Genomic DNA, 10000 nt, shown 5'->3' on the forward strand with positions numbered 1-10000 from the left:
GCCTGACCAGCAGAGCCAGGTAGGACGACATCTCCAGAACCTGGTCCTGGAAGATGACGTCAGCAAGAGTAACGGCACCGCTGCCCCTGCCTCCGCCCAGTTCTCTGCCCCTGCCTGTGAGTAGTGCCAGGTCTCTGCCACCAGGGGCTGGTGTGTAGGTGGGGGTTGGTGTGTGTGTGTGTGTGTGTGTGTGTGTGAGGGAGGGAGGGAGGAAGGGGGCTTAATCTCGTTGTTGTTGTTGTTGTTGTTGTTGTTGTTGTTGTTGTTGTTCTTCTTCTTCTTCTTCTTCTTCACCTCCTCCTCCTCCTCCTCCTCCTCCTCCTTTTGTCCTTTACCACAACCTTTATGGAAATAACAGAACTCTAGACAACGCAAACAAGACTTGACAAATTGACCTCTACGATGTTTCTGACTCACTCAAGATTCCGACAACACAGATTCAATGATAATGAGGCAAAGAGACACAAAATGCCGAGATTAGAAAGTGGATGTCAATGTAGATGTCAAAGTGGATGTCGGTGTCTGTGGATGTGGGTGTCAAAATGGATGTGGATGTCAATGGAGATGTCGTTGTGGATGTTCAAGTGGGCCTGGGATGTCGATGTATGTGGATGTCGTTGTGGATGTCAAACTGGGTGTGGATGTCGATATAGATGTCAAAGTGGATGCGGGTGTCAAAGTGAATGTCGTGTGGATGTTAAAGTGGATGTTGTGGATGTCGTTGTGGATGTGGATGTCAATATAGATGTCAAAGTGGATGCGGGTGTCAACGTGGATGTCGTTGTGGATGTCAAAGTGGATGTCATGTGGATGTTAAAGTGGATGTCGATGTCTGTGGATGTCGTTGTGGATGTTAAAGTGGACGTTGTGGATGTCGTTGTGGCTGTCCAAAGTGGATGTTGTGGATGTGGTTGTGGATGGTAAAGTGGATGTTGTGGATGTCGTTGTGGCTGTCCAAAAAGTGGATGTTGTGGATGTGGTTGTGGATGGTAAAGTGGATGCGGGTTGTGGATGTCGTTGTGGCTGTCCAAAGTGGATGTTGTGGATGTGGTTGTGGACGTCGTTGTGCACGTGCTGTGTATGTCTTTTTTTTCAGTGAGCCCCCCACCAGCTCCCAGCCGCCAGCTCCGTGGCGGTCAGAGCATCAGACAGCAGTCCTGTGAGTGTGACGTCACTTCCTCCTCACTTCCTCTCACTGTCTTCATCCTTGTTTTTTTTTTTTTTTTTTTTTTTTTTTTTGTCTGTCTGCTTTTCTCCCTCCTCTCTGTCTCTTTCGTACACTTTGACTCCCTTCTATTCTGTCTGTCTGTCTGTCAGTCTGTCTGTCTCCCTCTGTCTGTCTGTCTGTCTCTTTCACATGCTTTCTCTTATATATACGAAAGAAATTAAAAAAAACAAAAACAAAAAACAAAACAAACAACAACAACAACAACAACAACAAAAAACAAAAAACAAACAAAAAAACAACAACACAACAACAAGCAAATAAGCGAAAGTAAAAGAGATTAAAGTAAAAAAAATCTCCTGGTAAATTATGTCATGTGTTGTCTCCCCATATCAGAAACACTGACCAGTTTCGTAAATATGAAACCATCTATCCATCTGTCTATCTATCTATCTATCTATTTATCTATCTGTCTGTCTGTCTGTCTATCTGTCTATTCATTCATCCACTCACACATTTATGTATTTATTCATATACTTCTTAACTCATTTATTCATTCATTTACTTATTTATATATTTATTCATTTACTTATCTATTCGTTCCTGTTGTGATGGTCAGTGCCCGCCAACCCCTTCACAGCCTCAGACGCCAGCAGTGACCCCTTCGGGATGGGAGAGTTCAACCCCGCCCCCGCCAACGGTGCAGCTGCACCCCCAGTCAACGGTGCACCCGTACCCACCAGCAGTAACAACATCTTCGGGCCGTCGTCCCAGCAAGAACTGTTGGACATCCAGGTAGGTGTATGGCTATGATAGTTGGTGGACATTGAGGTAGGTGTATGGCTATGATAGTTGGTGGACATTGAGGTAGGTGTATGGCTATGATAGTTGGTGGACATTGAGGTAGGTGTATGGCTATGATAGTTGGTGGACATTGAGGTAGGTGTATGGCTATGATGGTGGACACTGAGGTAGGTGTATGGCTATGATGGTGCACATTGAGGTAGGTGTATGGCTATGATGGTGCACATTGAGGTAGGTGTATGGCTATGATAGTTGGTGGACATTGAGGTAGGTGTATGGCTATGATGGTGCACATTGAGGTAGGTGTATGGCTATGATAGTTGGTGGACATTGAGGTAGGTGTATGGCTATGATGGTGGTCATTGAGGTAGGTGTATGGCTATGATAGTTGGTGGACATTGAGGTAGGTGTGTTGTTATGATAGTTGGTAGACATTGAAATAGGTGTATGGTTGTGATAGTCGGTGGACATTCAGGGAGAGAGTGGAGGTCCCCCAGGATTTCAGTGATGCTTCAATTGTCCACATTTACGAACGGAAGGGAGACAAAACATCCTGTGATAACCACCGTGGAATCTCTCTCCTCTGCATCGCCGGCAAGATCTTCGCCCGCATCATACTGAACAGACTGGTTGACCATGTCTCCAACACAGTCATTCCTGAAGCACAGTGCGGCTTCCGATCAGGCAGGGGAACATGTGACATGGTGTTTGCCGTACGCCAGATGCAAGAGAAGTGCCGTGAGCAGAACAAGGAGCTCCACATGGTCTTTGTAGACTTGACTAAGGCCTTCGACACGGTGATACGCCTTGGTCTGTGGAAGATCCTCCTAAAGTTCGGCTGTCCAGAGAGCCTAATCCAGCTGATTGCGTCATTCCACAATGGCATGCTGGCGAGAGTACAGGAAAATACTGACATGTCGGATCCGTTCCCTGTGATAAATGATGTGATGCAGGGCTGCGTCCTGGCACCCACACTGTTCTCCATTCTCTTCTCTGCTATGCTGATTGACGCCTTCCAAGACTGTGACTGGGGCATATACATTCAGTTTCACACAGATGGCAAACTTTTCAACTTGCGGCGACTCCACACCAGGTCCAGGGTGTTTTGAGGCACTGTTGAGAGAGTTCCTCTTCGCTGATGACTGCGCGCTTGCTGCATACACCCATGAGGACGTGCAGTTCATTATGAACAGGTTCTCAACCTCCTGCAGGCGCTTTGGACTCACCATCAGCCTCAGCAAGACCGAGTCCATGTACCAAACAGCTAGCTCACAGAACACCAGTGCTTCCCGCCCACCTGCAATCAAGATCGATGACACAGAGATCAAGTCAGTCGACAAATTTTGCTACCTGGGCAGCACCCTATGCAGCAACGGAGCCCTTGATGCAGAAGTGACGCTGCGCATCGCCAAGGCCAGCTGTGTGGGTAACGCACCCAAAGACGCAGTGGTCAAGTGGATGACCCTCAGTTCCGTGGTCCTAGTCTTCCCCTTGGAGCTTACAGCACATTCAACTTGGGGCAGAAGCCTGCCGCTTAAAGCCTTGAGACCCAGTATGGAGACGAAAAGAAGATCGAATGAAGCCGTGGAATCAGACGGTTTCCAGAACTATTCTGAAACTGGTGTGCTGTCAGTTGGTCCCATTTCCACTGCCGGTGTTGCACAGAAGAGGGGAATAACAGGAGGAGAGGGGTTGGGGGCCTGGGGGGGGGGGGGGGGGGGGGGGGGGGGGCTTTATGATGAATTGTACCACTCCAGTATGTGAACACAGGTTCACACAATCTTATCATTTTATCATTTTATTAGTATTACTATCATTATTACTACTACCTTTTTCTATATTATAATGATTATTCATTTATTTATTTATTTATGTAAGCTTATCTATTATTTATTCCCACGTTTTTTTTGTTGTTGTTTTTTTTTTCTCAAGGCCTGACTAAGCGCGTTTGGTTACGCTGCTGGTCAGGCATCTGCTTGGCAGATGTGGTGTAGCGTATATGGTTTGTCCGAACGCAGTGACGCCTCCTTGAGCAACTGAAACTGAAACTTATCTGTAATTTTGTGTAACACTCTTTAAAAAAAAAAAAAAAAGAAATTATTTCATATCTTTTCATCGTATCGTCCTTGTGTTCCCCTTTTGTCTAGAATCCTCCTCCACGGGTGGATCTCCTTAACGTGGGAGAGGTTTCATAGGGTATTTTGATGCATGAAGTCTTTTCATACAAGTTGATCACCTCTTACTCTTAGAATCAATACGAATGACATTTCTATTTCTCGTTTAAGACCTAAACAGCTGCACACAATAGAAAAAAAAATAATGCAGATCCATCGTTGGATGATAATTTGGTGCAACGGTTTTTTTTTGTTTTTTTTTTTCGTTTTTGTTTCCCATTTCATTGGTTGTTTCAAGGTCATGAAATGTTATAATCATGATCGATAAATGTAAACTTATGTTAGTTTGATTTGTTCAGGGTCTAAGATTACCGGTTTGAATCAATAGACTGTAACAGATAGAATAAATAAATAAATGGGAAAAAAAAAGAAGATAACCACCCCTAAGACAAACCCAAGGTGAAATGTTAACACAATGAAAACTCTTGACGTCAGCAGTTGTTTCCCTTGGACCACGCGAGGTTTTCGCTGATCCAATTATTCCGATCACAACCACACCGTATGAAATGGATTATCTGATCTCTGATCTGTGATTTTGTCTGACACCTAACATCTTGCTGGTGATTCTGTTGACGGACGATTCAGACCGCAGAGGTGTTTTTTTTTCTTTCTTTTTTTTTTTTTTTTTTTTGTGAGACAATGGATTATCCGACGACGGATTGCATTAAAATCATCATCCGCCTTCGGATCTCCTTGTAGTCACGCGTCCGCATAGGAGATCGTATCCTACATTTGCCAGAATTTTCTCCGCGTTCACAAGACCTCAAGTGGTGATCTGTACGCTAGTCATTTAGTTGAGACGATAATCCGAGGTCCTGTGTGAAGAATGCTTTTTTAACGCACGTGAAAGAACTCACGGCAACAAGAGTTGTACCCCATAATAATAATAATAATAATAATAATAATAATAGTTATGATGATGATGATGATGATAAGAAGAAGAAGAAGAAGAAGAAGAAGAAGAAGAAGAAGATATACTACTGCTACTACTACTACTACTACTACTACTAGTAATGATAATAATAATGTTGGATACTTCTTCAGCGCTTTCCTCCCTTAGAGGGACCTCAAAGCGCTTTACAATAAACATTACACACACACACACATATACACGTGTATATTAGAGTAGATTATATTACGAACTTTTGACAATGTGTGTGTGTGTGTGTGTGTGAACACAGGCGGGGTTCAGCCGGGGCCTGTCGTTCGGCACAGACGACTTCAGCTTGGACGACCTTGACCCCCTGAGCCAGGGCAAGCAGTAGAGAAGAGACCCGGATGGTGTGTGACCCGGAAGCGAAAGCGTGACCTGTGTGCGTGTCCTGCCCTGGGGCCTTGCCTTCAGTCAGACGTCATGGTCGGGGGGTGGGGGGGGGAGGGGTGTCGGGGGGAGGGGGCGGGGGGGGGGGGGTAAGGGGGGGTGGGAGGGTGAATGTAAGAGGAGGGTGATTGGTGGTGGGTGTGGGTAGGGGTGATGCTGGCGCCTCTTGGGAGGGAGGGAGAGGGTAGGGTATAGCGTGGGTGAGAGATTTGTATTATGAGTCACAGGTCGTGTGCGTGTGTGTGCATGCTTGCGTGCGTGCGTGCGTGCGTGTGTGTGTGTGTGTGTTTGCAGACAAAACAGGATTTTAAAAACAGGCTGGTTCTATGTAGGCAAGTGTGGAAATTCTGTCAGGTTAATGAATGGTGTACGGGGAATGAGGTGCAGTTTGAGCATCTGGTTCACGAAATAGATGCACTGGAGGCAATACCCCCACCCCCCCTCCTTGCACAAATTGCCTCTTTTCATTGTTGATGTGTCTTTGAGCGGAGACACTCGACTCGCAGTGCACTGTATTCAGACTGACTGGCTGACACACACACACACACACACACACACACACACACACACACACACACACACATATATATATATATATATATATATATATATATATATATATATATATATGTTCTTGGTCTTTTTCTGTTGCCATTTTTGCTTGGTGTAATTTCCATAGCCTATTTCCCTAGTTTTCAGCGTTGAATTTGAGTAGGAATTAGAATGTTTCTCGCTAAATTTTGCTTGGTGATGTGAAATTATCTTTCATCTAACGTAACTTTACCAGCAATAAGTTTACATGGCAGTCAAACAAATTCCCTCGTCTTTCTTCTGTAGATAGCAGCGCCAGGTTTGCTCAGCAGTAAGAAATGCCCTTGCCAAGTTTACTTAGCGGTAAAAAATATTCTTTTGTCTGCTTCAGTCGAGTTAGGAACAATTGTTACCGCTAAGAAAACTTATCTCTGCTCAGGATGGTTTGTGCAGACAGTACCTGGTCTGTCATGCATGACGCGTTAACCCTTTCACCGCCAGTCAATTTAGATTACAAAATTCCCTTGTGGTATGAACACAGAAAAGACAGTGGCTAAGAATAGCTGGGGATTCCCCCTGCGATGCATAGGAAATATGGCCTATCCTACCTCCGAACATTAAGAGCAGTAGGTTCATTGATAACTGACCAATGAATGGTCACCTTTTGGTGACATGGGTCCTCCTCTTCCACGCCTGTGCATAAATTAATGCGAGCTTGGCGGTGAAAGGGTTAAGTTCAGCATTAGGACTGGCTTGCAGGAACGATCTTAGTACCGTTTAGTTTGTTTAGCTTTCTAAGAAGATTTTTTTCTGTGCTAGCTCCATAGACCTAGGAATATTTTAAACGCAAAGCAGAGATCAGTGCAGATTCAGGTAGCCCTGAAGTGAAACGACAAGTATTGTGTGCCTTACACCGTCCAGTGTTGTTCACGTCTTCATGAGCGATCTCTGCGGCGCTAAGTTTGCTTAGCGTTCCTTACTCTGTGGAACTGGGACAGAGGTAGGAATGTTACTAACCTTAAGCAAACTTAGTTCCGCCATGATCCGCTCATGTAACCCACCACGTCCATAACTGGTGTTGGAAATTCTAGGGACTGAAACGAACTGGGTGGAGAAAATCGCAGCTTTGTCGGTTGTTGTTTTTTTTTTTTTTTCCTTTTTCTTCTTCTTCTTCTTCTTTTCGTTGTTTTTAAACCAGACTGGCCTTGACTTGAGCACCAAATTATTATGATTTGGGGGTGTCAGAATTTAAATTTTTTTTTTCGTTCGAGTTCGTTGTGTCCATTTTGTTGTTTGCTTTGCTTTGTTTTTTTATAAATCCTAACCAGAATGCATCACTGTCCAAAGTTCCATTTTGTGCTGGCTTCGAACCCAGTTTGATTTTGCAAATTACTAATTACTAAATCACCGGTGTTTTGAGGAAGGAAGGAAAAAACAATGTTTGTTCCTTGCCAGTCCTGCCCTCTGTATCATATCGGACATAATTATAATAAACTGACCCGGGCACACACAGAGCTGTGGGTCACTCCATCAAGTCTGGTCACGTATTGCATGCTTGTATTGAAAACTTTTTTGTTGTTTTTGTTATGTGTTTCTTTGCATTGAAAATAAGTTTTCTTTCATTTTCACGTCTTTGAAATGACGACGAACATTGCACAGTCTTTGATTGGGTGAAGAGTTTTATGCAACTGTTGTGCATTTCCTTTTTTAAGCTACCTTTGTTGTTGTTGTTGGTTTTCCTTACTAGTTTTTTTTTTTTTTTTTTTTTTTCATTTTCCTGTATTGTAGTATGTTTATTTCTTTAGAAACGTGCATGTTTGAGGTATTTCTTGTTCGTTTCCGAGTCAGCTTTTTTTCCCATTTGATTGTAGTCCATGCTATATTGTCCGGAGTGTGCGTGTGTGTGTGTGTGTGTGCGCGCGTGCGCGCGTGTGTATGTATGTGTGTGTATCTTAAACATTGGTTTTAATTGTTGACTGCCGCTGTTTCCTTCAATTAATATCCTCCTCCGCCGCCGCCCCCCCCCCCCCACCTGTACACTCATTATTTCACAGTTTTGGAAAGTTGCTGTAAAGTCAAAAGTAATAGTAATAATAATTAATAGTATGAGTATGCTGCACCTCTGTTACAATGTCTTTATTTTAGTTTAGTTTTTTTTGTTGGTTGGTTGTTGTTTTTTTCGTTTTATTTAATTTTTTTTTTTAATTACTATTTCTAATTACAAGCATGTGCTATGAAGGTTACAATGATGGGTTCTGGCTGATGACAGAGAGAGAGAGAGACAAAAAAAAAAAAAAAAAAAGAACATTTCTCGTGTGTGATGAAATACTGTTGAAGCTGATGAAATTAGCGAGGCACCACCACCACCAAAGTGCACACGGAACGGAAGGGGGAACCTGCCCGAATTGCATGACGGGCGGATACCACTGCTCACTAGGGCTTTCCCGGCACCCATCACTGTACTACACCTGTCTGTTAACATCTTCCAAAAATTTGTAGGAGTTGCATTTTTTTTTTTCTTTCTTTCCTTATTCCGTTTCTTTCATGTAATAAATAAATTATCAACCGGACTGACATCGTGTCTGAAGAGAATGTCACATTTTGTGCATGCACTGAAATCAGTGTCACCCTGTGTGTTTACTTAACTCACTCAGTACGGCCAGTCCTCTCTTCTCCTCTACACAGACCCCTCGGATGTCCAGTGGGTGTCTGAATGACCCAACCTTTAGCTTCCGTCGTCAGAACTGTGATATTCTTTGTCAACGTTCACCTCTTCAGTATAAGAGCCTTCCGCTTGCAATATTTTGATGATGGTAACTGGGGTGAAACGCTGTTAATGTCGTGTCTTTCGCCGTTCGCATGGAGAGAGTTAATGCTTTTACATCTGGGGATTATGTGTGTTTACAAGTACCTTAACATCGAGTGATCATGTGTGCTTACAAGTACCTGAAATTATATCGAGTCCTCATGTGTGTGTTTACAAGAGCATAAACATTGATACATCGTTACCCGGGTTTAATTTAATTTAACACATAAGACACACGCAGTCACACATACATACATACATACATCCACGCACGCGCATTTCATTGAATATTTGAATGACTTACGTCGGTGATTTACATGTACCATTACATTGGTCGTCTGTTCCGTGTTGCCTAAACATGGGTCGTCTGTTCCGTGTTGCCTAAACATGGGTCGTCTTTCCCGTGTTGCCTAAACATGGGTCGTCTTTCCCGTGTTGCCTAAACATGGGTCGTCTTTCCCGTGTTGCCTAAACATGGGTCGTCTTTCCTGTGTTGCCTAAACGTGGGTCGTCTGTCCCGTGTTGCCTAAACATGGGTCGTCTTTCCTTTGTTGCCTAAACATGGGTGGTCTTTCCCGTGTTGCCTAAACATGGGTCGTCTTTCCCGTGTTGCCTAAACATGGGTCGTCTGTCCCGTGTTGCCTAAACATGGGTCGTCTTTCCCGTGTTGCCTAAACATGGGTCGTCTGTCCCGTGTTGCCTAAACATGGGTCGTCTGTCCCGTGTTGCCTAAACATGGGTCGTCTTTCCTTTGTTGCCTAAACATGGGTCGTCTCTCCTGTGTTGCCTAAACATGGGTCGTCTTTCTCGTGTTGCCTAAACGTGGGTCGTTTTTTCTGTGTTGCCTAAACGTGGGTCGTCTTTACTGTGTTGCCTAAACATGGGTCGTCTCTCCTGTGTTGCTTAATAATGGGTCGTCTTTCCCGTGTTGCCTAAACATGGGTCGTCTTTCCCGTGTTGCCTAAACATGGGTCGTCTTTCTCGTGTTGCCTAAACATGGGTCGTCTTTCCCGTGTTGCCTAAACATGGGTCGTCTTTCCCGTGTTGCCTAAACATGGGTCGTCTTTCCTGTGTTTTGTACAAAACTAGCGTCTTCATTTTTTTTTTTTTTTTTATTTAAATTCAGAATCTTTTTTATAATGACTCAAGTGTTCAATCACTTGTAAACACACAAACGTGAACACTCACTCACACAACGC

General features: G+C 43.9%; 1 protein-coding gene across 7 annotated transcripts in view; it reads left to right on the top strand.

The window, feature by feature from the left end:
- LOC143290508 (PTB domain-containing engulfment adapter protein 1-like) overlaps positions 1-5508 on the top strand; it is a 135900-nt gene extending 130392 nt beyond the window's left edge. For all 7 annotated transcript variants that reach the window (XM_076600012.1, XM_076600008.1, XM_076600013.1 and 4 more), the window contains 4 exons: positions 1-116; positions 1097-1159; positions 1785-1960; positions 5325-5508. The exon at positions 1-116 is cut by the window's left edge and continues 11 nt beyond it. In XM_076600012.1, the coding sequence (XP_076456127.1) occupies positions 1-116; positions 1097-1159; positions 1785-1960; positions 5325-5408 (439 nt within the window). In that variant the 3' untranslated portion in view covers positions 5409-5508. The remainder of the gene's footprint in view (positions 117-1096; positions 1160-1784; positions 1961-5324) is intronic.
- Positions 5509-10000: the final 4492 nt, after the last annotated feature.

This window comes from Babylonia areolata, chromosome 15 (genome assembly GCF_041734735.1).
Source record: "Babylonia areolata isolate BAREFJ2019XMU chromosome 15, ASM4173473v1, whole genome shotgun sequence".
In the NCBI taxonomy this organism is placed as follows: Eukaryota; Metazoa; Mollusca; class Gastropoda; order Neogastropoda; family Buccinidae; genus Babylonia; species Babylonia areolata.